This window comes from Ovis canadensis, chromosome 24 (assembly GCF_042477335.2).
Source record: "Ovis canadensis isolate MfBH-ARS-UI-01 breed Bighorn chromosome 24, ARS-UI_OviCan_v2, whole genome shotgun sequence".
In the NCBI taxonomy this organism is placed as follows: domain Eukaryota; kingdom Metazoa; phylum Chordata; class Mammalia; order Artiodactyla; family Bovidae; genus Ovis; species Ovis canadensis.
Window position 1 is genome coordinate 37715469 of NC_091268.1, and position 24917 is coordinate 37740385.

General features: G+C 42.8%; 1 protein-coding gene across 4 annotated transcripts in view; it reads left to right on the forward strand.

Annotated features, from left to right (window-relative positions):
* The window catches only part of TNRC6A (trinucleotide repeat containing adaptor 6A), a 97930-nt gene that overhangs the window by 65866 nt on the left and 7147 nt on the right, over window positions 1–24917 (forward strand). For all 4 annotated transcript variants that reach the window (XM_069570369.1, XM_069570370.1, XM_069570372.1 and 1 more), the window contains 14 exons: window positions 873–1049; window positions 1751–1926; window positions 3055–3087; window positions 4605–4685; window positions 5020–5071; window positions 9103–9245; window positions 9952–10089; window positions 10188–10316; window positions 10774–10851; window positions 11111–11321; window positions 14511–14642; window positions 22212–22370; window positions 23009–23149; window positions 24459–24566. In XM_069570369.1, coding sequence (XP_069426470.1) covers window positions 873–1049; window positions 1751–1926; window positions 3055–3087; window positions 4605–4685; window positions 5020–5071; window positions 9103–9245; window positions 9952–10089; window positions 10188–10316; window positions 10774–10851; window positions 11111–11321; window positions 14511–14642; window positions 22212–22370; window positions 23009–23149; window positions 24459–24566 — 1758 coding nt within the window. The remainder of the gene's footprint in view (window positions 1–872; window positions 1050–1750; window positions 1927–3054; window positions 3088–4604; window positions 4686–5019; window positions 5072–9102; window positions 9246–9951; window positions 10090–10187; window positions 10317–10773; window positions 10852–11110; window positions 11322–14510; window positions 14643–22211; window positions 22371–23008; window positions 23150–24458; window positions 24567–24917) is intronic.

Below are 24917 nucleotides of genomic sequence, written 5' to 3' on the forward strand. Positions count from 1 at the left end.
TATCCCCAGAAATAAAACAAGTACCTAAAAGTACAGTCCTCTAAAAATCTAGATACTGTAATTGGCCATAGAAGGGATTTATTTAAGCAGGCATGTTGAATACAGCGTGTATGCGTGTGACAGTGACATTTTCACTAGTTGTCATTGAGATGTGCTGTCTTTTTAATGGAGGTTTCGTTGAATAATAATCCTGTTGGATGTAGAGACAGAAGTGTTTTCATGAACTAACATTTCAGTGCCTAATTCTTTTTTCTGAGTATTATTAATTTAGATTTAATTCTAAGAAGAAATGTGTGTGTATCTAAGGGGAAGGCTGTTGTGGTTCTTTTAAAACAATGTATTTATGGCTTAGCTTAGCCTTAGTTGATTACGGTTGGCTTTGGACAGCCTAATAAATTTTAAGAAGCGTTGTCCAGCATATACAAGTAGGATGCCTACCTATCATTAGTGTTATATTAAACTACATTTTCCAGAACAGTGATGTTGAAAGGTTGTAGTTATAATAAAAGTTTTATGCACATTCTGTTAGCCAGCTTGATCACCTGCTTGACTAGGTTTGACTCAGAATGACTTGGCTTTTATAGGAATTAAATTCATCCTCAAAGGAGGATGACTTACCATAATTAAGATTATTCAAAAGAATCTGCTGTGCACCTTGAGGGCAATTCTGAAAGAAGAGGTGAAAAAAAATTATAGTTGGATTATAATAATGGAAAATTATTTGTCGTCTTTACCTAAAACAGAGGCCATCCTTTTTGCCCATCACAGCATCATTATTTAATACACAAATGTGAAGGTCTTCTTTTGTTCCCTAAGTATTCCTTATTACCCCTTCAACCTGCTGATGACTTCTTTTCCCACACTTTCTAAAGGCTGGGGTGAGCCCTGGGGGGAGACTTCAACTCCAGCCACAACTGTGGATAATGGTACTTCAGCCTGGGGTAAACCCGTAGACAGTGGGCCTAGCTGGGGCGAACCCATTGCTGCGGCATCCAGCACATCCACGTGGGGCTCCAGCTCTGTTGGTCCACAAACATTAAGCAAATCTGGTAAGTTACTGATAATTCCTGGTTTCCGTTGGATAGCAGTGGTGATCTCATTGACTGTAATTAAGTAATTGGATAACGTTTATGACGTTGATAATGTATCCACATATTATTGTAATTGTCAAGCAACTTTCATGCTATCCAGCACAAGAGACTGAGTATAATAGTCTTGGGGACACATATCCAAGTGGTCTGGCTCAGGTACCAGACAGGTCCCTAAATACTGTACAGATAATGAGCAGAGTTCAGGAAGGACCCTTAATATTCAGGCAGACATTGTTACTATTCTTGTAGGGATTCCAAAGACCAAGTATAGTGATGAGATACTTTTTGCTTCTGACCTGCATGCTGCACTTTTGGGCCATTCTCTTTAAAAATATGTATTAAGATGAATTTTTAAAAATTCCATTCATCCTCGTGGCCCTAAGCAAATACAAACATGAATGCCACCAATGTCCCATGTTTAGGAACCCTCTGATTTGTAAAAGCATGAGAAGTGTTTTATTGAAAATGTTACTAAAAATAAATTCTTGTTTAGCTTTTAGCTCAGTATTTAACATACATTTTTGCCATGCAAACCTGGGAAGGGAAATGAAAGAGGGTCTCTAGGTTGTCCCCCGCTCTGCCCCGTTAATGAGTGCTCATCCTCCGGAAAGAATTGTTTGACTGTAGCATGTTTCTTTTTGTCACAAATCCACAATCAGGGCCAAAATCTATGCAAGACGGCTGGTGTGGTGATGATATGCCCTTGCCTGGAAATCGCCCCACTGGCTGGGAAGAGGAAGAAGATGTAGAGATTGGAATGTGGAATAGTAATTCATCTCAAGAGCTTAATTCATCTTTAAATTGGCCACCATATACAAAGAAAATGTCTTCGAAGGTAAACATTTCAAGGGCAAAGCCCTTGAAACTTTAAATTCCAAAGGTAGTGTCCCCACAGAAGATTACGTGCTTGCCTGCCCACTTATGGCAGTCAGTATAGTCCAGGCAGTCCCCAGCTTAGGTAGAGCTTCCTGTGTGGGCGGCCACCTAGAGAGACCTAGGACCACAGGAAGGTCCTTTCTCCCCACGGCTACAGCTTGGCATCTCTCGCCTCCTCCCCCTCCACCAGTGCTACCTGGGACAACCCCTCACCCCAGGATGGTGCCTGCAGTGGGGAGGATGAAGAGAAGGGCAGACCTCCATGCTGACGCCTCCTGTCCCACTGCCAGTCCATCTCCCATTCCACCGCCTTGCCTGGAGCCCCGAGCCTCCTCGTTACCCAGAGTTTCCGTGCTCCTTATTCATCCCCCATCTTCGTCCCTTCTCTACTCAGTAAGGTCCTGGGACTGAAATCTCTAGGAATGAGTAGAGCGCTTGGTTTTGCTTTTATATGTAGACAAACCTTATTCCAGACCTGGCTCTGCATCAGAATTGTAAGGCCTTTGTTAAAAGTGTAATTTCCTATACCCTAGGCCTACTGTTGATTTGGAAATTGAGCCAAGTTTCTTGTTCTCAACAAACTCGCCAAGTGTTTCTGATGCAGAGCCAAGTTTGAGAAGACTAGTGTCAGATTTTCTTGGGGCTCATTTTCAGAATATGTGCTTAGTCCCCCCAGGTGATTCTGATACATCCTTTCCAACCTGTTTGAGAATGAATTCTTTTTGAGGGACCTCAGAAGTCAGATACCAGTAGCCCATGGCCAGGGTCCCTCCCTTTTGAGCCTGGGGCTCTAAGTCTAGGACCTGTCATTTTCATTTTGAAGACTTTTCTTCATTGGGCTGCAATTGCCTGTTGCCTCACCATATAGTGTATGAATCATTTTCCCGTATTTTACATAAATCATTTGATCCTCATAACCTTCTGAGATAGAATACTGATAAGGAGTTTGAAACTGGAAAAGGTGGTGGCTTGCCCCAAGTTGCATAACTAGTGACAGAGCAAGGATTTAAGTTTAGGTCTTCCAGTTCCAAACCCTGTGTTCTTCCCACTGGACCATGCTGTTTTGTGACTTTGTCTTTCCTTACAGGGTCTGAGTGGCAAAAAAAGGAGAAGGGAAAGGGTGTGTAGCCTTTTTACTCTTTCTCCTTTGTTTCTACTAGTAAAAATCTTTTAGAAAGCAACTGCAAATATTTATTTAGCCTCTGCTGTGTGCCAGGTACTGTGCTTAGTGCTGGGGGTTCAAAAACACTAGGATAAGTGCATACTTCAGGGAGCTCAGGGTTTCGTATGGGGGTGTGAGGAGTGCTCTAAGGAGTGTTAGCTTGAGTTTCGAAGATGCCTGGGAGTGGGATGTGTTAGGAAAAGTGGTAGCCTGAAATACAGACTGTTGGGGGGAAGAGGTGACAGTCTACTCCACAGTTAGATTAGGGGCAGATACTAAAGTGTTTTCAGTAGCATGCCAGATAATTTGAACTTTATTTAGCATAATGTATGGAGCCAATCAAACTGAATAAAAGGCAGCATCAGTTTGGTTTTTAAAATTGGGAGAAAGACCAAAGTTAATGATCTCATTTAGGAAACTTCTGCATTCATTCAGGTTAGAAAGGATGGCCTGAATTGGGAAGCAGAAATAAATATTTAGTAGAAGGGACTGATTTGAGAGACATTTGGGATTAAAGAGACAGATTTTAGCAACCAGTTAAGTATGGGGTGGGAGTAAAAGAGGAAAAGGAATCAAAGTCAACTTCAGAAACCTTGGAAAGGGTTAGATGCTTGCTTCAGAGACCTGCTTTCAAGGGGAAATTACGAAGCTGTGTTCTGTTCCACAGTCAGAAGGAACAGGTAGTAGCAACAGGCTAGGGAAATTATGGCAGCAAACTGAGAATGGTTCTGTGATCATTTATGGGCGGCCTTGGTCTCTGTGGCTTCCAGCCTCCCTGTCTACCAGGCTGCTAATCGTGGGCCATTTGTTCTCTCGGCTCATGTTTCCAAGTGGTTTCCGTACCTTATACCCCAACCAGCCACGGAAAGCCAACACCAAGTAGGAAGAATCCCAGCTTTAGTTGCTGCTGGGGATATTGTGTTCTTGGCAACAGAAATTGGAATTTTAAAATACTCTTTCTTATGGAAACATATGGTGTTTTTTCAGTACAGTGCACATAGCATAATTAAATTATGGTTTTAATTGGTTTCTTTGGACTAACCTGAGAGCCTAGTGACTATTTTTACTTTGCTTTGGTGTGAGAATTCTACAAATCCAAATTATAATTAATTTTTTAGAACACAGTCCACTTGTGTATTGGAAACTGTCTGATGAACAGTTCTCCATTATCCAGAGGACCTGTTTACTTTCTGTGGGTCATCAAGGCCCTTTGCTTCTGTCTTTTCCTTCTGACTGCTTGCCCTTAGAGATTTCTCTGTGCATTACAGCTATACCAGAGGACTAGAGCAAAGGAAGTTGAAAATCAAATAAGTTGATTTTTAATTATTAACAACTCTGTGAGAAGAGTTGGTTGGAGGAGAAATTATTGGCTAAAAATGAGAGTTGGGAGTTGTCTTGAAGTTTAATTAATCCATCACTATACCCAGATAAATAGAGATGGCCATGGCATCTTTCTGCTCTTTTATTTTACAAAGGGAATGATGAAAGGTGGAAACAAACAAGAAGAAGCATGGATAAATCCATTTGTTAAACAGTTTTCAAATATCAGTTTTTCGGTAAGTATGTTTTCTTAGCAACCTCCTCCCCTTTTAATGGTGGTTCATAAACTTACCCTAATTTCATTTTTTTGTTTTCTTTAATTGTTCTCTGAGTCGCTATGAATATGCTGAGGTTAGAATAAAATTTTCCATGAATTATTTATTTTTATAGTTACAGCTAAAAATACTGATCACATATTTTCTTTTATTGTTTTTTATCATGTGAGGCAATGAAAAATGAGGTTTTATGATCCACTTAAATTTCACAAATAATTAAATAAAGTAAAATGCTTCACTTTTATTTTCGTTTGCAAGTTAAGGTCAACTGACAAGCTACTTTTTTCTTTTTCAGAGAGACTCGCCAGAAGAAAATGTACAGAGCAATAAGATGGACCTTTCTGGAGGTGAGAAAAAATTAAATCAGCTTGAGTTTCATATTCATCATTGATAGGGAGACTCACCTGTGACATAATCCAACTGAAAGAGCATTGACCTCAACCAGGAGAGGGAGCTCTGGGTTTCTGCTTCAGTGTTCTGTTCTCTTTGGCGTACATTAGAATGTGGGGATTATGCGATTTGGTGTGCCTTTTAAAGTGTAAATCACTGTGCAAATCTAAGCTAATGGTACTGCTGGTCTTTGGTTACTGCAGATTTAGTCCTGTCAAGAATAAGTTATCCAGGTTGGGTGAGACAGTCTTTCTTAATTTAGGGAAAACTTTTTACAAAGGCCCAGATACAGTGACAGAAGCATCTGAAGCCATATTGGAGAAATGGCAAGTAGTTCCCTGTAGTTGAAGAATAGATAGAAACTGACTGTGGTGGTGGGAATGTGCTGTCAGTAAAAGCTGTTCCTAGGTGGATTTGCTAGAAAACGAGGTGAGGGCTAAATCATATGGCACTTGGGTGTCTGAGCTTTATTCTGAAAATAAGAGATTAAAGAATTGTAAGCAGGAGAATGGAATGATTTGGATTTATGTTTTAGAAAAATAATCATGGCTGTAGATTGAAAATCTTGGGACAGAAAACATTGGCAGCGAAGGAAGACTAAAAGTTACTAAGCATAGCAAACCAGTTAGAGATTTTGTTGCTGTAGCTGGTGAGAATTTTCATAGCTCTTCGCTAAGACAGTTGGTGGGGACAATCTTAATTCAGTGGAGAGATAGGGATCAGAATCAGTACAAGTTGATAATTTGTTTGAACCAGTTTGTTAGAGAGGATGAGCACAAGGGTATGGTAAAAGATAATTCCCAGCCTTCTTGTCTGGACAGTTTTGTAGGTGGTAGTGTTACTGGTTTAGTCTAAGTTCAGATGGAGGAGAGGGACCATGTAGTAATTTGAACAGGCGAAGTTTAATACAGATGTAAAGAATTACTGTTAGATTGATGAGGGATTGGCTAGGAAGAGATAATAACAGGACCTCCTAAGAATATATGAATAGCTGATACAAGAAGTAACCTAGAGACTAAATTGTAAAAGTCAACTGTCAGCAGCTTAAAAATGGAAAAAGCGAAGAGAAAGAAGAAAGTGGCCTGTACAGCTAACATAGGTGAGCAGCAGGTAACACGCAGAATTGTTGCTAATTAGGTGAATGGTGAGAGAAGCCACTTCTGCTTTCACCTTTGGGTTCTTGCTGCGTCCTTTTAGGGTGTTGTCTCTCAGTTTGCTTTGTACCTGAGTCTTCAGTAACCACTTCTACCTTTCAGTTTGGCTAGCTACTTTTGGATATCTGTGGTAAGACCAGTTAAGCGCATTATTACTCTTTTCTTTGCTATGAAATGAGTTCTTGACCAGACAGTGCTGTGAGGAGTGATGGATAAGGCCTCTGTGAGACCATGGATGGTAAGGGGGGGGTGGGGGGAAATCCATATCCAGAATATGTGTCTGTTCCTATGAGGACAAGGCCCTCCCTCCCACATGACTCACTGAATGGCAAGAGAAGTTGCTGGGATGCTATGTTGTTGGGACTTGCTGGCAATTACCCTTCTAGGGCACTGGGACAAGCTGCTCATGGAGGGCTGTGTCACCATAGACACTGCTACAGATCTGCTTGGAGGTATTTGGGAATGGTGGTAGAAGCTGGCCTCCGGTGAGGCTCACCACCCTGAACTGCGAGGGTAGGGCACAGGAGAAGCTGGAAGCACTGCCAAAGCCTCCAAGAGCAAGTAGGCAAAACTTCTGCCTGCAGCGTCTCTCCAGTGCCCCTTGCTGATAAAACCTCAGTGCCAGTTGGCAAAGGAAGAAAATGTAGAGCCCAGATACAGTTTCAGAGAGCAGTCAACAAGGGTGAATTTGGAGCTGAGAGACAAGAAACCAGTAACTGCCATTATTTGAGATAGGAAATACATAATAGGTTGGATAGACAAGATTGCTGAGTTCAGAGTTGCTATGAAAATCATGTGGTGATATCCAGTAACTAGTAAAAAAAAAAAAATCTGGGTGTGGAGCTTATAAAAGGTAGGGCTGGAGATAATAAGTATAATTAATTAGACATTAATGGTAGTACAGCTTCAAAAATAGGTTATGGAGGGAATTCCCTGCCGGTCCAGCAGTTAGGACTCTGTGCTTTCACGGCCATGGGCCTCGGTTCTCTGGTTGGGGAACTAAGGTCCTGCAAGCTGCGTGGTGTGGCCAAAAAATTTAAAAAGTTAAAAAAAAGGAGGGGTTGACTAGCGGCTTAGAGTGATAGACCAAAGACAAAGTCCAGGGGCAAAAAATGGCATTTAAGGAAAGATACCACGAGAAATGGAACAAGTGATTGTCCTGGTATGGATTTGACCCTGGAGGTTAGGAGGAGTGTCACTGGTAACTTAGCCAAGGGCTAAGGGCCTTCTTAAACGATTGGTCAAGGGAAGGCTGCCACATTTGGAGCTCAGATGGTTTCTGAAGTGATGCCGAATGGAGGAATGGTTTGGGGAGAGGATGTATCACACTACCTTTTTTAAAAAAGATTTTATTAGGTAGGCAAAAATAATGTGGATTTTTAGGAAAGAACAACTTAGAGATTTGAGAGAAAAGTTGCCTAGGTTAGATGTCAAAAGTGAGGAAAAGAGTTGAAAATGGCTATCTTGGATGTTTCAGTGAATTAACAGAGGGAAAGGGAACAGGAAAGAATTTGTTGCAAATGCTTATTGAAGAATACTTTCCTTTTGGTGGCTCAGACAGTAAAGAATTTGCTTGCAATGCAGCAGCCCCAGGTTCAGTCCCTGGGTCGAGAAGATCCCCTGGAGAAGGGAATGGCAACTCAATCCAGTATTCTTGCCTGGAGAATCCCATGGACAGAGGAACCTGGTGGGCTATAATTCATGGAGTCACAAGAGTCAGACATGACTGCGTGACTCTACTTCCTTTTGTTAAAAATTTTTCCTTTCCACTCGCCTAAAATGAGGGTGGTAAAGGTGGGTGTGTCATGGTGGCAACAGCAGCAGCTCTCTCAAAGGAGGACAGCAGTTGCAAAGAAATTGTGGGTGAGATCTGAGGATGGAGCCTAAGGAACAAGGGAATGGACTGTAGTTTTAACAAGTTGAAAACCAAGGTCTCAAGTTTGTGTGACTAGGAGAGCAAAGACTGCCTCTGAGCCCCATGAGATCGAAGGGCAATATCGTGCTTGGTTTTTCCGGTTAGAAGTGACGAAGGGGCATTCAAGTGACGGTGCCCAGCAGGCGGTTGAAGATGTGCCACTGAGCACAGGCGTCAGGTCAGAGTAGACGTTGGTATTTGAGGATCACCTTGATGGTGAATAAGCCTAAGGGAGGCCAGTTTGAAGAGAGTTGAAAGACTGAGACCTTGAACATACTGAGTACATCCCAACATTAAAGAAACAAAGAAGTGGGCTCAGCTTGGAGAGAGGAGGACTCCAGACAGGCATAATGTGATAAGGATGTGAAGTTAGAGCTTTGTTTAGGATGGTAGCCTGGGAGCTAGCTGTTCCAAGCACAGATTGTTGCTAGACACAGGGATACCATGAGAGGAGAGGAGGTCATATTTATTGCAGAAAAGTCAGTGAGGAGAGCAGAGCAAGCCCTTAGGGAGAGGAAGATCTTTCCCATCTGCTGAATGGGGTGATGATAGTAGAGTTCACAGCAGTGCCTGGCACATTGTAAGCATCTGCTGGGTGATGGTTAGTCACGGTGCTGTTCCTGTTGTTTGTTACTGGAAACTGTGTTGTTATAAAACTAAGCAGATTTGAGATGACCAGCGATATCTTACCTTTCTCTTTACTAGTCTGTTGTCAAGTTATTTGGTTCAATAAAATAATAGTGTCTGCTAAACCTAACGTGTGAGGAATATAAGGTTTATTAAATGCTACGCATTTTTCACGTGTCAAGGCGGAAGTCATTTTGGTTTGGAAGTATTTCTCTTTCTATTGTAAATTTATCTGGAACTAAATAGGTTAATTCTCTGCCTACTTGATGACATAATTTCCTGCATTTGTTAGGAATGTTACAAGACAAACGAATGGAGATAGAGAAACATAGCCTAAATATTGGTGATTACAATCGAACGGTCGGGAAAGGCCCTGGTTCTCGGCCTCAGATTTCCAAAGAGTCTTCCATGGAGCGCAGTCCTTATTTTGATAAGGTAAGTTGTCTGTCTGTTTTCTGTCTTGTTTTACCCCTGTGGCCAAGAAAGCAATACACTTCATAGCATAATTTCTCATTAATAGTTTAGAACATTTAATATAATATGAAGTGCTCTGACCCAGTTCCAAATATTACTGGGCTTGTAGTTCACTGTCCTTTTATGTCGCAGTTGATTACAGGGATTGTATTCATATTTTCCTCTTAACCCTGTAAAATATGTTTGGTTCTTTTTGTGTGCTCTAGAATTAACACTAATCTGATCTCTTCTGTTCTCTACCTGTTTCCTGTTGATGCTGGAATGTCATGTGACTTCTCTCCTGTTGCTGCAATGATTTCTCCCTTCCACTTGTTTGCTTGGCTGGTGTTGCACGTCTTTCTGTCTGTCCAATCAGGATGGCATTGTAGCAGATGAATCCCAAAACATGCAGTTTATGTCCAGTCAAAGCATGAAGCTTCCCCCTTCAAATAGTGCACTACCTAACCAGGCCCTGGGCTCCATAGCAGGGCTGGGTATGCAAAACTTGAATTCTGTTAGACAGGTAAGTCCACACGTGTATTTCAGGCTCTCTGTTGATTTGTATAAGTAATAAGAGCTCTCTTACATGTAGTTGCTGTGTTTAAATCAGAATTACAGTGTGTGGTAATGGGATGTTAGTCCCTAAAGGATCCCAGTGTTATTTGGTGGTGGCGGTTTGTTTTCGTAGAATGGCAATCCCAGTATGTTCGGTGTTGGAAACACAGCAGCACAACCCCGGGGCATGCAGCAGCCTCCAGCACAACCTCTCAGTTCATCTCAGCCTAGTCTCCGTGCTCAAGTGCCTCCTCCATTACTCTCCCCTCAGGTGAATAAGCTTCTCCACTAGACTCTCTACTGTGTTTTGTGTATTGTGAGCTTGAGTTTCTTTTATCAACATAGTTAACTCACCATTGTGATCCTCAGGTTCCAGTTTCATTGCTGAAGTATGCACCAAACAACGGTGGCCTGAATCCGCTCTTTGGCCCTCAGCAGGTAGCCATGCTGAACCAGCTATCCCAACTAAACCAGCTTTCTCAGATCTCCCAGTTACAGGTGAGTGGAATAGAATCACAGCCTTACTCAGCGTACGCTCGTTGTCTACTGTGAACTCCACACTAGAGTCTGCGCAGAAAGTGCTTTTCAGTAGGCAGAGTGGGCAGAGTCGTGGCCCTCAGGGAGCTTCTGGTCTCTTAAGTGAAGGCAGATGGTAAACTGGAAGGGCAAGATGTGGTGTGAGCAAGCCCAGCCAAGTCTGGAGTGGCCGTGAGAGTAGGATGATTGGGAAACGTTTACCTGATGAAGTGGAAGTTTGGATCGAGCAAAGGACTGAATTCACCAGAATGGCTGGAGGCCAGCGAGTCCAAACAAGAGATGGCACTGGATGAGGCAGGGCGTGATGCATCAACTCGATGGAGCCATGCCTTTGTAGGTCCCTCTGCCACAGTCACTCTGCGGCACGCTTGTCTGTGATGATGTGATGCTGACGACCTGTTTGCACTTTTCCTTCCAGCGATTGTTAGCGCAGCAGCAAAGGGCGCAGAGTCAGAGAAGCGTGCCTTCTGGGAACCGGCAGCAGCAAGACCAGCAGGTAGATGTGGTCCTTCCCCTTGCTTTGCTCACACTCAACTTAGATCAATTCCATTGACAAAGCAGTTGAAATGCCTTTATTAAAATATAATGGAAAACACTATTAAGTCTTCTGTCTGCCTGGAAGTCTTATTAACTGGTGGACAGTGATTCTTCACCTTCCTGATGAGAAGGAACTGAATTCAAAAATGAAGGGGGGCTCGAAGATATCCGTAAAGACTTATCTCCCCAATTTTCCCCAATCATTTTGTCTTTTTAAGGGTCGACCTCTTAGTGTGCAGCAGCAGATGATGCAACAATCTCGTCAGCTTGATCCAAACCTGTTGGTGAAGCAGCAAACTCCGCCATCTCAGCAGCAGTCACTCCATCAGCCAGCCATGAAGTCTTTCCTTGAAAATGTCATGCCCCACACTACACCTGAGCTGCAAAAAGGGCCGTCACCAATAAATGCTTTCAGCAACTTCCCTATAGGTGGGTTTCTCCTTGGCCAAAGCATTGGGCTGGTGCTTGGTGATCACAAGTTGAGCTCTTGCTTTCTGACCTGTCCAGTTTTTCTCTCATGAGCGCCACGTGGTTCTTTAGCTGCTCCATCTCTGAGTGGCCACACTTCTTCTAGCATTAGCCTCTCTCCTTACTTCAGGAACGTCTCTCTCTGTTCAAGAAAATTACACATTCCACGAAGCCCATGCCCCGTTGGTGCAGTGGTAAGAATCCACCTGCTAGTGCAGGAGATGCAAGAGACGTGGTTCGATCCCTGGGTCAGGAAGATCCCCTGGAGAAGGAAATGGCAGCCCACTTCGGTATTCTTGCCTGGGAAATCCCACGGACAGAGGAGCCTGGTGGGCTGCAGTCCATGGGGTCAGAGAGAGTCAGATGCTCATTTGAAATGAGTTAACATTACATATATTTCTTTTTAAGACTCAGATATCTTCATTATAGGGTATGAAGGGGAGGGGAGGACTGAAATTATTATAGCCTTAAGACTCAGATATCTTCATTATAAGGTATGAAGGGGAGGGGAGGACTGAAATTATTATAGCACACCAGAGAAATTTTGAGCTTTGCTGTTTTGTAGAAATAACTTGGAACAGTCACATCTGAGATTTTAACTATTGCGTAAACGTTTACAGTAAATTACTGGCATAAATGTAATAGGGATGAGAGAAGAAATTGCTTTTATTGCATTTACATTTGCTTCCCCCCAACCCCTCTCTTCTTATGTCTCCAGGTTTTTCGTTCCCTCTGGGAATTTCAGGTTTGTCTTCTTCCTTAGGTCCCTTTTCTTCTTGTGCCTTTGAATATCTTTTGACCTTTGATCATTCGCACCCTGTTTGTTTTCCTATTTCTTTCTCTTTTGTAAACCAGCTTCTTTGGTTACTAGCCCAACTTTGTTGAAGATGTTCAGTTAACTAGCATGTTCTGGGCTGTGGGCGGAGGTTGGGCCTGCTGTTATCCCTGCTCCCATTTCATGTTGGCTGGACCTGATACGTAACTCAGCTCTCCCTGGTTTCGTTATGGACTCAGCTAGGACATCGATGGAACTAATGGCACCCCACTCCAGTACTCTTGCCTGGAAAATCCCATGGACGGAGGAGCCTGGTAGGCTGCTGTCCATGGGGTCGCTGAGTCAGACATGACTGACCGACTTCACTTTCACTTTTCACTTTCATGCATTGGAGAAGGAAATGGCAACCCACTCCAGTGTTCTTACCTGGCAGTCCCTGGTGGGCTGCCGTCTATGGCGTTGCACAGAGTCGGACACCACTGAAGTGATTTAGCAGCAGCAGCAGCAATCTTTTTACATTCCTTTGTCTGTTTGGCGAATACCATAGAGGCCATGTCCTCCCAGAGACAGCAGTATGGTGATGAAAGAATACTCGGGTGTACATTGAGAGGTTTTGGTCTCACTAGTGAAAGGAAGTGACTCTCACTGTGTGATTACATACTGAGCATATAGATTGGGCCACTGAGGAGATAAGTTTCTAAATAAGCACTTTCTATCCTGGCCAGCCTCAGAGCAAGAGACTTTCCCCTGATTAGGAAGCCTGCTTTAACCCAGGCAAGCACCAGTGTGGTTGTCTAACTCAGGCACTGGCAAACTACAGTCCATCAGTCAAATTTGTCTAGCTGCCTGATTTTGTAAATAAAATTTTATTGGAACACAGCCATGCCCTTTTGTTAATGTATTTCTTAGCTGCTTTTGTGCTACAACAGAGTTGCATAAAGACACTCAGACCGTGTGACCCACTGAGTCTAAGAGATTTACTGTCTAAACCTTCACCTGAAAAGCTTTCCGCCTACTGAGTCTAAATGGTGAGTCCAGAGGGCAGTAAATTTAATTACTTTTTCCAAATAGGGGTGATATTAGCGAATTTATATTATTAAAGTTTTAAGTTTGACCTAGTATCACATGGACTCTCCACCAGACCCAGTATCTAAAAACCATTTATTTTGAAACTTTAAAGAACCATTTGGATATATTAAACAAAGATTCTGGCTCTTGCTGAAAAGTTTTCTTTCTTTTTTAAAATTTATTTCCTTTTTTTTTTTTTTTTTTGATGGCATATGGAATGTTAGTGTGGATTTCAGCACTGGGAAGATTTAAGCAGAGAAGTAATAGAACCTCACATACTTTTTAAGAACTCATCTTGACTTACTTTTCATTATGTGCCCATTTATATGCTTTTAATTTCTTACCCTGTGCATATTTCAGCTAAAGAAAACATCTGTCATCAATTCTTTTTTTTTTTTTGGACTCACTGCATGACTTGTGGTATCTTAGTTCCCAAACTAGGGATCAAACCTGTGCCCTCTGCAGTAGAAGCAGGGAATTGGAAAGTTTTCATTTTTAACGAGCATCTCAGATATTCTGTAGATGATGGTCCCCAGGATCACACTTCAAGAAACACTGGCTTAATGGTCAGTGACTAAGATAGAAATTTCCGTCTTTGTTCCAAGAGAATATCTAAGGCCGATACGTGTCACAAGCAAATCAAGTTGCGCCTTGCGATATAAGCGTCTTGCCCTTAGGTACAGTCCTGCCCTTACGGCAGGACAGTTTTACTTTTAAATAACAGTATCCTTTGGTGGGTAAGGCAGTTGAAAATTGTTGTTTATAAGCAAAAGTTAGCAAATGAACATGATCATTTGTAATTCTTCATGCGTGGTACTGTTGGGAAATTTCTAAAGAGATATATTTTAGTAGCTAAACAAATACTTGGCTGCCTGAGAATTTAGTTTTCCACAGTTAATGCAAGTATAGTACTGACAGTTTTGTGGTTTAAAAATGTATATTATGCAGTATTACCTAGCTCTTCAGAATTTCTTTAGGTTTAAAATTTTATATTATTGAGTGTTAGCTAGCTCTTTAGAATTTCTGTGTATTACTTTCTCTGGTACCCTAGCTAGGCTCTTTCTTCTGACGACGTTTCTGCGTGACCTTGGCCAGGAGCCCAGAGTATCTGTCCTGCCTCCCTTGCCTTTGTCTATAATCATTTGGCTGTGCCACATTTGCAGGATATTTATTAAGGAACATTAGACAGGATTGAAAACACTAGATTAACTGCATATGTTTTTCTAGAAAATGAAAGTTGTGGTACCAGAAGGAGGATGCGCTATATTTTTATAAAGTGGTTTTTAAAAATTGTCATCTATTTTTAGGCTTGAACTCAAACTTGAATGTAAATATGGATATGAACAGTATTAAAGAGCCACAGTCAAGACTGAGGAAGTGGACTACAGTGGACAGCATTTCTGTGAACACATCTTTGGATCAAAACTCCAGCAAACATGGTATAAGATACATTCTTATATTCTGACTTTCTAAAACCTGTCAAATACTAAACTTAGGCCTTATTTTTAAATATATATTTTCATAACTAAATTCTCTTAAGAACCTTTCCTCATTATTAAAAAGTGCTTTATTTATTGAATCTTAGTTAAAATAAAAGACCTGTATTTTGCTATTGTGAAAAACAGAGGTCAGAGTACACATTTATTTTTTTACGTATTCCCTCTTTAGATGGTCGTTTAATTTTTTGCTTTTTTACTGTTTTAATGTTCTACTTACCATTTATTCAGTTCAGTCTGATGTAAGGGATTAAAGATTTGCACCATTAAAAGAAAACAAAACTTGATTTCTGATAGTTTCTTATCCATTCATTTAGTAAATGTTAATGAAATATTTTCTGCTTTCCAAGAGCTGTGCTCAGCCACCTGGAATAAATAGATTCGGGTGTACATACGTGCATAGAGTTGAGTGTGCAGGTGAAAAGTACTTGCCCTGGAGGAGCTCATTGTTTGGTAGCAAAAATAAACGTATAAACAACTTGAGTTCGCTGTGACAGGTGCTCTGAGAATTAATACATATAAAAGGATAAACAGTATAAGATTGTAACTCCACTGGAAAAGTGAGTAAGGAGTAACAAACCATGGGTGTGGCAGGTCTACAAAGGCTTTAAACAGGGGCTCCTCTGAACCGAGTCTTCGAGAGTTTGCCAAAGGACTGGAGAAACACGGAAAGGGTAGCGTGAGAAAAGTTCAGAGACAGGGTAGCCTGGTGAGTTCTGCCACGCGGGCATGTGTGGGGGCTGACAGCCCAAGCGAGAGAGGGGGAGCAGGGTACAGCCGCAGTAGTAGGCATGGGGCAGTCAAGGAACGCTTCTGTGCCTGAAAATCACTCTAAAGCTGAAACGCGTGGCCATCTAAAGGTGCCAAGGCTTAAAGGAGCCAGAGTGAGAAGGAGGGAAACAGACATGAGAAGAGGGAGTGCCTTGAGGGGAGCATTAGAATTAAGGACAGAGGGACTGGGTAACTAACTTCGCTCATTCTGCGCCTCCTGTGTTTATCTCCTTCCTCAGTCCAATCTTATACCTCACCCTGGGCTCAAAGGTCATTTTCAAGAAGCCTCCTCCAGGCTTTGTGCTGGAATAGCACCTCCTATGCATATCTGTCTTACGTTAGTATCCATCTAGGCCTGTCTCCGTCACAGCGAGGAGTGAGGCTGTGCTTTGCTTACCTAGTCCCATTGAGCGCACTGCAGCACTTGGGGAACCTTTCCTAGGTGAAAGGATGAGTGGACGATAATGCATTTATTGGTAGAGGAAATGAAGGAAGTGAAACAGGCCTGCTGGGACAGATAATGGCTTGATTTTAGAGTGTGATGTTAATATTTTGGAATAGCTCAACATGGACAAGCCTAGTAGAGGCCTAGTATTCAGAAGAAAAATCTGGGCTGGGGTAAGATTTGGTATTCATCAGAATGTTGATGTCATGGACATGGACGAGGTTGCCCAGACTGATGGAGCATAGAAGGGAATACAGACAGAATCTTGGAGCCACCAGGAATAAAGAAACCTGGAGGAGAATGGGTAGAGAGACAGGATGCAGAGACCCAGAGAAGTGTTTCTACCTTATGATTGTCTGTCTTCTCGTTAAAATAAATTTTTCCATGTCTGAGCCTCAGTTTCTTTGTAAAAATGAAATATTTCCTTCCTTGCACTGCTGTTATAATATGTATCATATTCTCAAGTGCTTGGTATGCTTACCCAGGGCTTAGCGGGATATAACGTGCATTGTGTAAATGGCGTGTCGTCACGCAGCGTAGGTTTTGAAGTCAGACTTGGGATTTGATCGTAGTTCTTGCATAGTGTTTGCATCTGTGAAGTGGAAAGGAAACAGCGTAAACTATTGAGGATGCAATGAGATAGCATAAAGCTCCTGTCTTCTGTTCTCTTTCTTTAAACTTTTACCTGCTTTTTATCATTTTTTTTTACCATGCATTTTAGTGTTTAATTCTGCATAAACCTGGAATGTGAGCAGTGAATTTTTAAGTTTTTTAGTAAATAGCTTAGACAGTAAATACTTTAATACCTGTATACATAGCAGTCTAGTGAACATGTTCTAGTAACATTCTCTTCAGAATAAAGAGGAAGTTGCTTTTCCTTTGCTTCGGTGTAAGTTCCTATTCTTGTTTCTTAATATAGAGTTGATTATACAGTATTACATAAGTTACAAGCGTCCAGTATAGTGATTCACAGTTTTTGGAGGTTATACTCCATTTACAGTTATTAAAAAATGCTGGCTAAATTCCCTCTAAATTTCAGGTTTCAAAAGGTTGTGCTTTTGTTTTTTAAGCTTTTCAGTCTGTTGAGTGAAGGCGCTTTTCCGTGTCGTAGTCACTCTGGTTGATGATACTGTCATTTTCTCCCTGAACTCCTCCTGTTTGCTCCGTGGTTCTTTTCCTTCTCTTGCTATATCTTTTCATCCTGGTGGAGATTTGGCGTCTTCTTCTCAGGCACATTCTTTTTGTTTGCTTTGTTTTCTGTTTTCTTTACAAAGGGAAACGTTAATCATTTTATTTCTGTTATTAATATTTTGGTGCAGTTTGGTTTTTTCCCCCTTATAAAAATAAAATCGGGATCTAACTTCATGTATTTGGGGAGTGATCCCCAAATGGCGGGTCTGTGTGTTACGTGCTGTTAGACCCTCACTATTTTGAAAATAATTTTCTTGGGACCAGCATCCGTTTAAACATTCACAGAGTTTCGTGTTCAGATTTCTGGCATCTCCGCTGAATGGAAAGCTCTGCCAGCACCGAGCTCCAGTGCCGTCTCCGTCCCGAGCTGAGTGGCTGCTGCCCTGTGCTCACTCGCTCATTCCTCCCACTCCCCTCCCACTTGGACTTTCCCTCCCACTGGTGGAGAAATATTTTTCTATACTCCCTAACCAGAGGAATATTTCCCTGGAATCGTGTTTTTACTTGAAGAAGGACCATGGGATTTTTTTTTTTTTCAAAAGGCAGCTTGCTTCACTTGTTAATAAAACCTGGTTGGCCCTACTGCATTTGTAGTTCTATGCCTAGAGAGTGGGGCTGTTTTTCTAATAGTAGCAGAGGGGTGTAGAGATCACTTTTTAAGGGGGAGTGATCTGGCCGCAGTATTCAGGCTCACGTCAGACATGGGCTGGAGACGGGAGAGGCCTGTGGGAAAGGTTTGGCTGGCTGTGGTAACTTGCATCGCAGTCTTACACAGGTTCTATTTTTATTTCCATCTAGTGAAGCTTAGCAGGCTGGTAAGATAGTTGTGGAGCTGAGAAGAAAGGGCAAAGTCAAGAGAACTGTCTGTGTCAGAGATCCCCAGGTATACTAGTTTCCCTAAAGAACTCATAGAACTCAGAAAAGCTGTAATACTCATGGTTATGGTTTGTTACAGCACAAGAACACAGCCTAAAATCAGCAAAGGCAAAAGGTGCATAGAAGAGAGTCCAGGAGAAACTAAGAGAAGCTTTCTGTTGTCGTCCCCTCTCGGGGCAATCTCTTGGACTTGATTCTCCCAGCAACAGTGTGTGAGAACGTGTACAAAGTATTGCCAAGCAGAGAAGCTCACTGAAGCCTTGGTGTCCTCAGTTTCTATCGGGAGTCAGTTGTATAGTCGTGAACACACCTGCGCGTCAATCTCCAGCACCCTGCAGACCCTACATACATAACTCTTTTTTTCTGTGATTGCCAAGATTTCCAAATCATTTTGTTTTGGGTTCCCTGTGTGTTGATACAAAAAGAGCATGACCCAGGCGCCATACACAGAACAGATGTTCACCACAAGTCCCGTTGTTATCATAAACGCTGGCATGGCCATGGTTATGCAAAGGATCTCTTATCTGGCAGGCTCCTCTGAGCTGCAGGAGCCCAGCAGCCATCAAGGGCTCGTCTTGGAGCTCTTTGCCATGTGCAGCCTAGCCCTGCTGTGCTAAGCCTTTTGTGTGCACCTTCCACAGTCAAAACACCAGGCGAGTAGAGTGGAGACAAGGACCTTTAACCCCGGAGTTGTGGAGCAGTGAGGGTTGGACTGGGCTCTGGGGTATTTGTAATACTTTACGGTCCTATGATTCTGTTTTCTTCACCAGTTTATATAACCCCTTGCCCCTCGTCACCCAGGGAAAAGTACCATGTTCAGGAGCAGGAATACGTTTATTTTAGAGTTGAGGGCTGTTGCTTATAAAGAAGTAAAAGGCATCATATAAAGTTATATGAAAGAACTAAAACCAAATATTTATCGATTTGATTAATGTAAGTGGGTCAAACTAATTTATTAAAAGAAATTTATATTGAATCCTAAAGTAAAACCTGACTGTATGCTATCTACAGGGAACCCAAAACAAAATGATTCCGAAATCTTTGCAATCACAGAAAAAAAGAGTTATGTAGGAAGCAAAACTGACAGGGTTTAGTGATTTTAGACAAGGAAGAGCTAGGAGAGACTTGTTTTCTAACTTAAGTAACATCAGATCTATGTTCCCCTGCTTAGTAGTAAAAGGATATTTTGTGACATCGATTCCTTTCCTTTTCATTGGATTTTCTCTTAAAACTTGGACTAACCTTGGCTTAAAGGTCAGTTTGCAGCTTTGTACACACTGGACTGATGATTACCTGAAATTGAAGGTGAAATTGCCATGTAATTGAAGGAACGTTGGAACATGAATCAAGCAGCCCCGAATTCTAAGCTAACTTGCCTCTCAGTGGTGTACTACATCTGGAATTTCCCTTAAAAGTGGCAGCTGAGACAATGGTAAAAATGTCAAAAGAAATGCGGATCCTAGAATCAATATATAACTGCTGCGTATTAGCTAGTGGCAAGTAACTTAACCTTTCTGAAATTCAATCCCTCATCTGCCCAATGGGAGTAATAACAGAACCCCTTGTGGTGTTTTGAGGATGAGTAAGGCAATATCTCTGAAGCACGTAAGCACTAACCAGGGTGAGACACATAAGTGACCAGTGGGTCTCACCCTTCTTCGTTATTCCCGTGGCCATCATTGTTATGTGATGAGTGCCCTCCCTCTAAGACAGGGCCATTTCTCAGTGTAAATCCAGCTCTATTTGCTTAAACTAAAATCTCCCACATAACTTTTATGTTTCATTTTTTTGATGTTCTCCCATGTAGTGACTGATAGAATGTAATTGGACCATGGCTAACACTTAACTCACATCTATTTTACTTTTTAACAAAATGAAGTTTTAATAAGTAGAAATTGTTTCTTTTTAAAAAGCAGAGGACAGGGAGTGCTTTTATCATTGCTGGTTCTTGCATAAGAATTAGTCACTTGAAATTTGATAATCATGCTTACTTACTGTGTTACTTAGAACTACTACTTTATATATCCTACTTTATTTCCAAGTGGCTTTAATTCAGCTAAGATACATAGTTCACTCAGATAAAAGTAATAGCTAGATGAGGAAGCCAGAGAAGAGACGGCAGTGAAATTGGTGGGATAACTGATTCAAGTCAGGGATGGGTTAGTGCCCACCAGTGAGTGGCATGAGGTCCTGTATTTTACCAGAAGCTCATAGCTGGAGCAGCCTTAAGTCCATGAACCAAAACTTTCCTCACATCTGTTTCAAAATCTACAGTGGACAAGACACTTTGGTTTTGTTGCTAATCCAGTTTTGTGTGTCTGACGCACAGTGAGGCCAAACAAATGGAAATGTCAGAGTTTGGAATAGTGCACTGCAAGGCCAAGTGAGGAGAATGTTAGCTGGTTCTCAGAAAGCCCAACTCGCCATGGTTTTCAGGGGAAGAGGCTTTTTATAGGCAAAATTGAAGGGCGTGGGGGGGGTGGTGCTGCGGGGGTGTTACCTTCCTCTGGTGGGTGGTGGTTCAGAAATCTCAGCCACTAGCCTTCTGGTCCCATCCTCTTGGGTCCCGAGCTGGTGCTCAGCCTGCAGTCAACGTCCTCCACCCGGCTGGGGGTTGTTAACGCATATCCTGGGAGGAGGATGCAGGACCTGGCCCAGAGCCATGCTGTTGTTTCTTGACTGCCTTTCCTTTGTTTCTGCGTTCCTTCCCTGCCCTAATTGATTCAGCTGTTTGGAACTCAGGGAAGGTCTAGGAGGCCAAAATCTTTTTTCTACAAACAAGAAATGGGAGACATGGAAAAGCTTTTGTACGCAGGAGAACCCCAGAGGGATCTGATAGGTTTCACTTTCTTCACCCTTGCTCCTCCCCTTTCCAGAAACTGAATCTAGAAACTTAAGAGGCAGTCTCTTTTTAAAAAAGTTGATTGAGATAATTTCCATGGACAGGTCTCCTTTTGAAGCGTACACTTCTGTGGCTTTTAGTACGTTCTCAGAGTTGTGTACGCATCACACAATCAGTTGTTGAACATTTCCCCAGAGGAACCCCTTTGGTGTCATTCCTCCCACCTCCATTAGCCATAAGTGTTTGCTGTAGCTTTGTCTGTATTGGACATTCCGTGTAAGTGGAAGCATGTAATATCTGGTCTCTTAAGGCCGGCACTTCTGGCTTAGCGTAACGTTTTCAAGGTTCATCCATGTTGCAGCATGCTGCAGTTCATTACTTTTTATAGTTGAATTGGATCACACGTACCACGTTTCGTTTACGTACTCATCAGTTGGTGGGTGTTTGAGCCTAAGAGCTATTCTCGATCTCTTCCTTCCTCCAGTCTCCCCATCCAGTCCATCTCCGAGTAGTGCCCGTTTTGAGCCTAAGAGCTGTTCTCGATCTCTTCCCTCCTCCAGTCTCCCCATCCAGTCCATCTCTGAGTAGTGCCCGTTTCTGCTTTTCAGCTTAGGTATCTGTTGTGTCTCCTAATGGTCTCCCTGCTTCCGAGCTAGCCTGCCTTCTCTTTTCCACACTACAGCAAATGTGACTTCAAAATAAATGGAACTGTATTCGTATGAGTTCCCTTCCTAAAACCCTTCGATACAATGAACTCATTGCCAAGTCCTAGAAAGCCCTGTCTGAGGGTGTTGCCGATTCTGAAGGCTTGAGGGAACAGACAGCATCGGTCAGTCTGCAGCGGTGGGGCCGGGCAGCTAGAATACGCAACACCCCACCTCAGGATCTTTGAATTCCAAGCATTTACGACGAAATGTCCCTGGTCGTCCCTGCCCTTCAAGATCAGGGCCCAGCTCCTTCATGTTGTTTACTCTCCCGTTTACTATTTTTCGGACCAAATGATCTTTCAGTTTCTGAGAAGTGGCAAACAGTTTCTCTCCTCTAGTCTTTGTGCAGGCCTCGCCCACTGGCTAGAACTTTTTCCCCGAAACTCTTGCCATGCTGGCCTTGGCCCTCCTCACCGCGCATTCTCTCCTTCCATCCTCTGTCCTTCAGCTCTTCTGTCAATGCATATACCGTCACTAGGGCCAGGACCCCATCGGAGAGAGGTGATTGAGGTCTTGAAGGCGCAAGGCTTTTTTCCTCCTGACACCTTCACCTAATCTACAGAACACAGTTTGGAACCCACAGATCTAATAAAAAGTTTTCTTACAGTATTTGACAAACTACAAGAAATAGATGTGATGGTATATTTTGCTCACACTTCCCTTCCATTTTCTCTTTTTAGGTGCTATTTCAAGTGGTTTCAGGCTGGAAGAGTCTCCATTTGTTCCCTATGACTTTATGAACAGCAGTACTTCACCAGCCAGTCCTCCAGGTTCAATAGGAGATGGCTGGCCACGTGCCAAATCGCCTAACGGCTCTAGCAGTGTTAATTGGCCACCAGGTAAAATGCTGGCATCTTCTTTTGTGAGAGTTTGTTTCCATTAAGATTTCAGTACCTCTGGACATGAAAATGATTTGGCCCCAGTTCTGTTTGATCGGACTGACCTGCACAGAGGGTGGGGGCGAGCACAGAAATGGCGAGTGAGAAGCTGAGCGTCGGGTTTGGGCTGCTGAGTGGCCTGGCCTGCTACCGGTGCCTGTATGCTGTGAAGGTGGGGTTAATTAGTCCAGCACGAAGCATGATGGAAACCTGGGTTCACTGTTCTTCTCCAGCTGCCTGGGGACTGGCACGACAGCATTTCCATCTATTGAGGAATCACCAGAAATGCACTTACAGCCTGCTTTGTCCAGTCCAAGTTGCTATAGCCTTGTGATTGTAATAAAGCACTTTAAAATACACTTTAAAAAATATATAAACCCTGAGAAATTACTTCATGCAAAAATTTGCAAGTTACTCATTAATAACAGCTTATATTAGTTGTGATATTAAATCAGCCTATTAGGGTGTTGGGAAATAATTTGAGAATATTGGGAAATATTTGAGAATTGCATGGACTTTAGGAATAAAACTTTGGGATAGTTATAGTGGATTTTTAGATGACGATTAAGCCTGAACTAATTTTAAGTTTTTATTTCCAGAATTTCGCCCTGGTGAACCATGGAAAGGTTATCCAAACATTGACCCTGAAACTGACCCTTACGTCACTCCTGGCAGTGTCATAAACAATCTTTCAATTAATACTGTGCGGGAAGTTGACCACCTCAGGGACAGGAACAGTGGTATGTAGACGGGCACAACTTAGGGTTTCTGAATGGTTCAGGGCTCAAGGTAGACGTGAAACCCTGAGGAGCAAGAGTCACTCCAGCACAACACAGCCCCTGACATCCAGGGGGCTTCTGACAGTGATAACAGAATTCTTGGCGATAGGTAACTCTTAACCACTTTTTAACTGATGAGGATTTATTATCACTTGACAGGGTGAACATCTATATTAACTTAAAGAACCAACAGACATTTGCTTTCTAATAACTATATTAATATATAACTATTTTATAACAAGTTGCCATCTTGTGGTTATTAAGAAATGGCTCTTTGTTATGAAAGATGTTATATTAAAGAACTTTCCTCTGGAGAAGCATTTGGCTTTCTTGGTCTCTCAGAGTGAAAATAAGAGCAGTTTAAGGGTCCATGCATCCAGATGCGCTTTGCAATGGATTATCACATAAACCCTCCTCCTCGTTACTACGGGGTTGTCTCTCACCATGTACAGGAATGCCACGCATACACGCAATGGAGGAAAGGTGAGCACAGTGAAGGAGGCCAGGTCTTTGTCTGTAACATACATCCTCACCGCTGTCCTGTTACACAGTTTGTAATAAAGAAAATGTCAAACAGTCAGCGCTTTCTATTAAATACATAGTTTGTTGACAGATGTTTGCCACGTCACGGTGGTGAGATAAGAATCCTCATCAGTCTAAAATGGCTGAATTAGCCAACAGTGGTGTGTGGAACCACCTGGACTGTGGTTTCACAGGAGAGCGTGGGCAGTGAGCGCTCGTGGCCTGTAGTTAATGCAAGGATCCAGCAGCAGGAACTGTCGCAGAGATTCACAGAATGGTCGGGTCTGGAGCTAAACCAGAGTAGCCATCAAGGGGATTTGCAGGAAGAGAGGCTAGGTTCTGGAGAGCGTGGGGCTCAGTGGGGAGGAACAAAGGCCTGGCCCACTGGTGGAGCCGGTGCCAGGGCGCCTGAGCTGCCCAGCAAGCAGGCACGAGCTCAGAGACAGGCCAGGGACTCAGATGGAGCCTGGTACTGAGAAGCAAGGCTGGTGTTGCCTCTTGCCAGTCGCATTGTTGGGGTGCAGTCTCACAGACACGTACGAGGAGATGGGTGGGAGAGGGACCTCTTCTGAGCCAAGGTGGAGGCAAGAAGGAAACTGCCATCGTGGGCACCGTGCCCGGGCCCTGAGCACGCCTGTGTCTGTCCTGTGGCATGCTCTTAAGTTGCAGGTTCTCTGAAGGCTTTTGCGTCTCAGAACGCCTGGTCTTCTGCTCGAATGAATGACTCGTGGGCTCTTCCCTCGTGTAGGGTCATCCTCATCCTTGAACACCACGCTGCCTTCAACTAGTGCCTGGTCATCCATTCGTGCCTCCAACTACAATGTTCCCCTCAGCAGTACAGCACAAAGCACTTCAGGTGGGCCTTGTCCCCGCGCCTGGGCTCTCCCCGTCGGAGCCCGGGGCCGGGCTCTTGTGTTCACCTCTTATTTTAATCCATAGTCGTCTTTTCAGGGAGCCAGGAGAGTGTATTTCTGAGCTTGGGATGATACTTTTAACACTACCTGCCCCCTTTTAAAATTTGTCGTACCTAGTCATCATTTATTAAAACAATCAGGTTTCACTGAATAGCCACTCTCATCTGAGATTAAATGTAATTTAGTTCAAAGCAGTAGTTCTCAACTGTCTGTAGTGAAGGACCTTTTATTTTTTCTAATGTCCACTTCTTTGCAGACTGATCACTTTTGTAAAATACAGTAAACCTGAACTT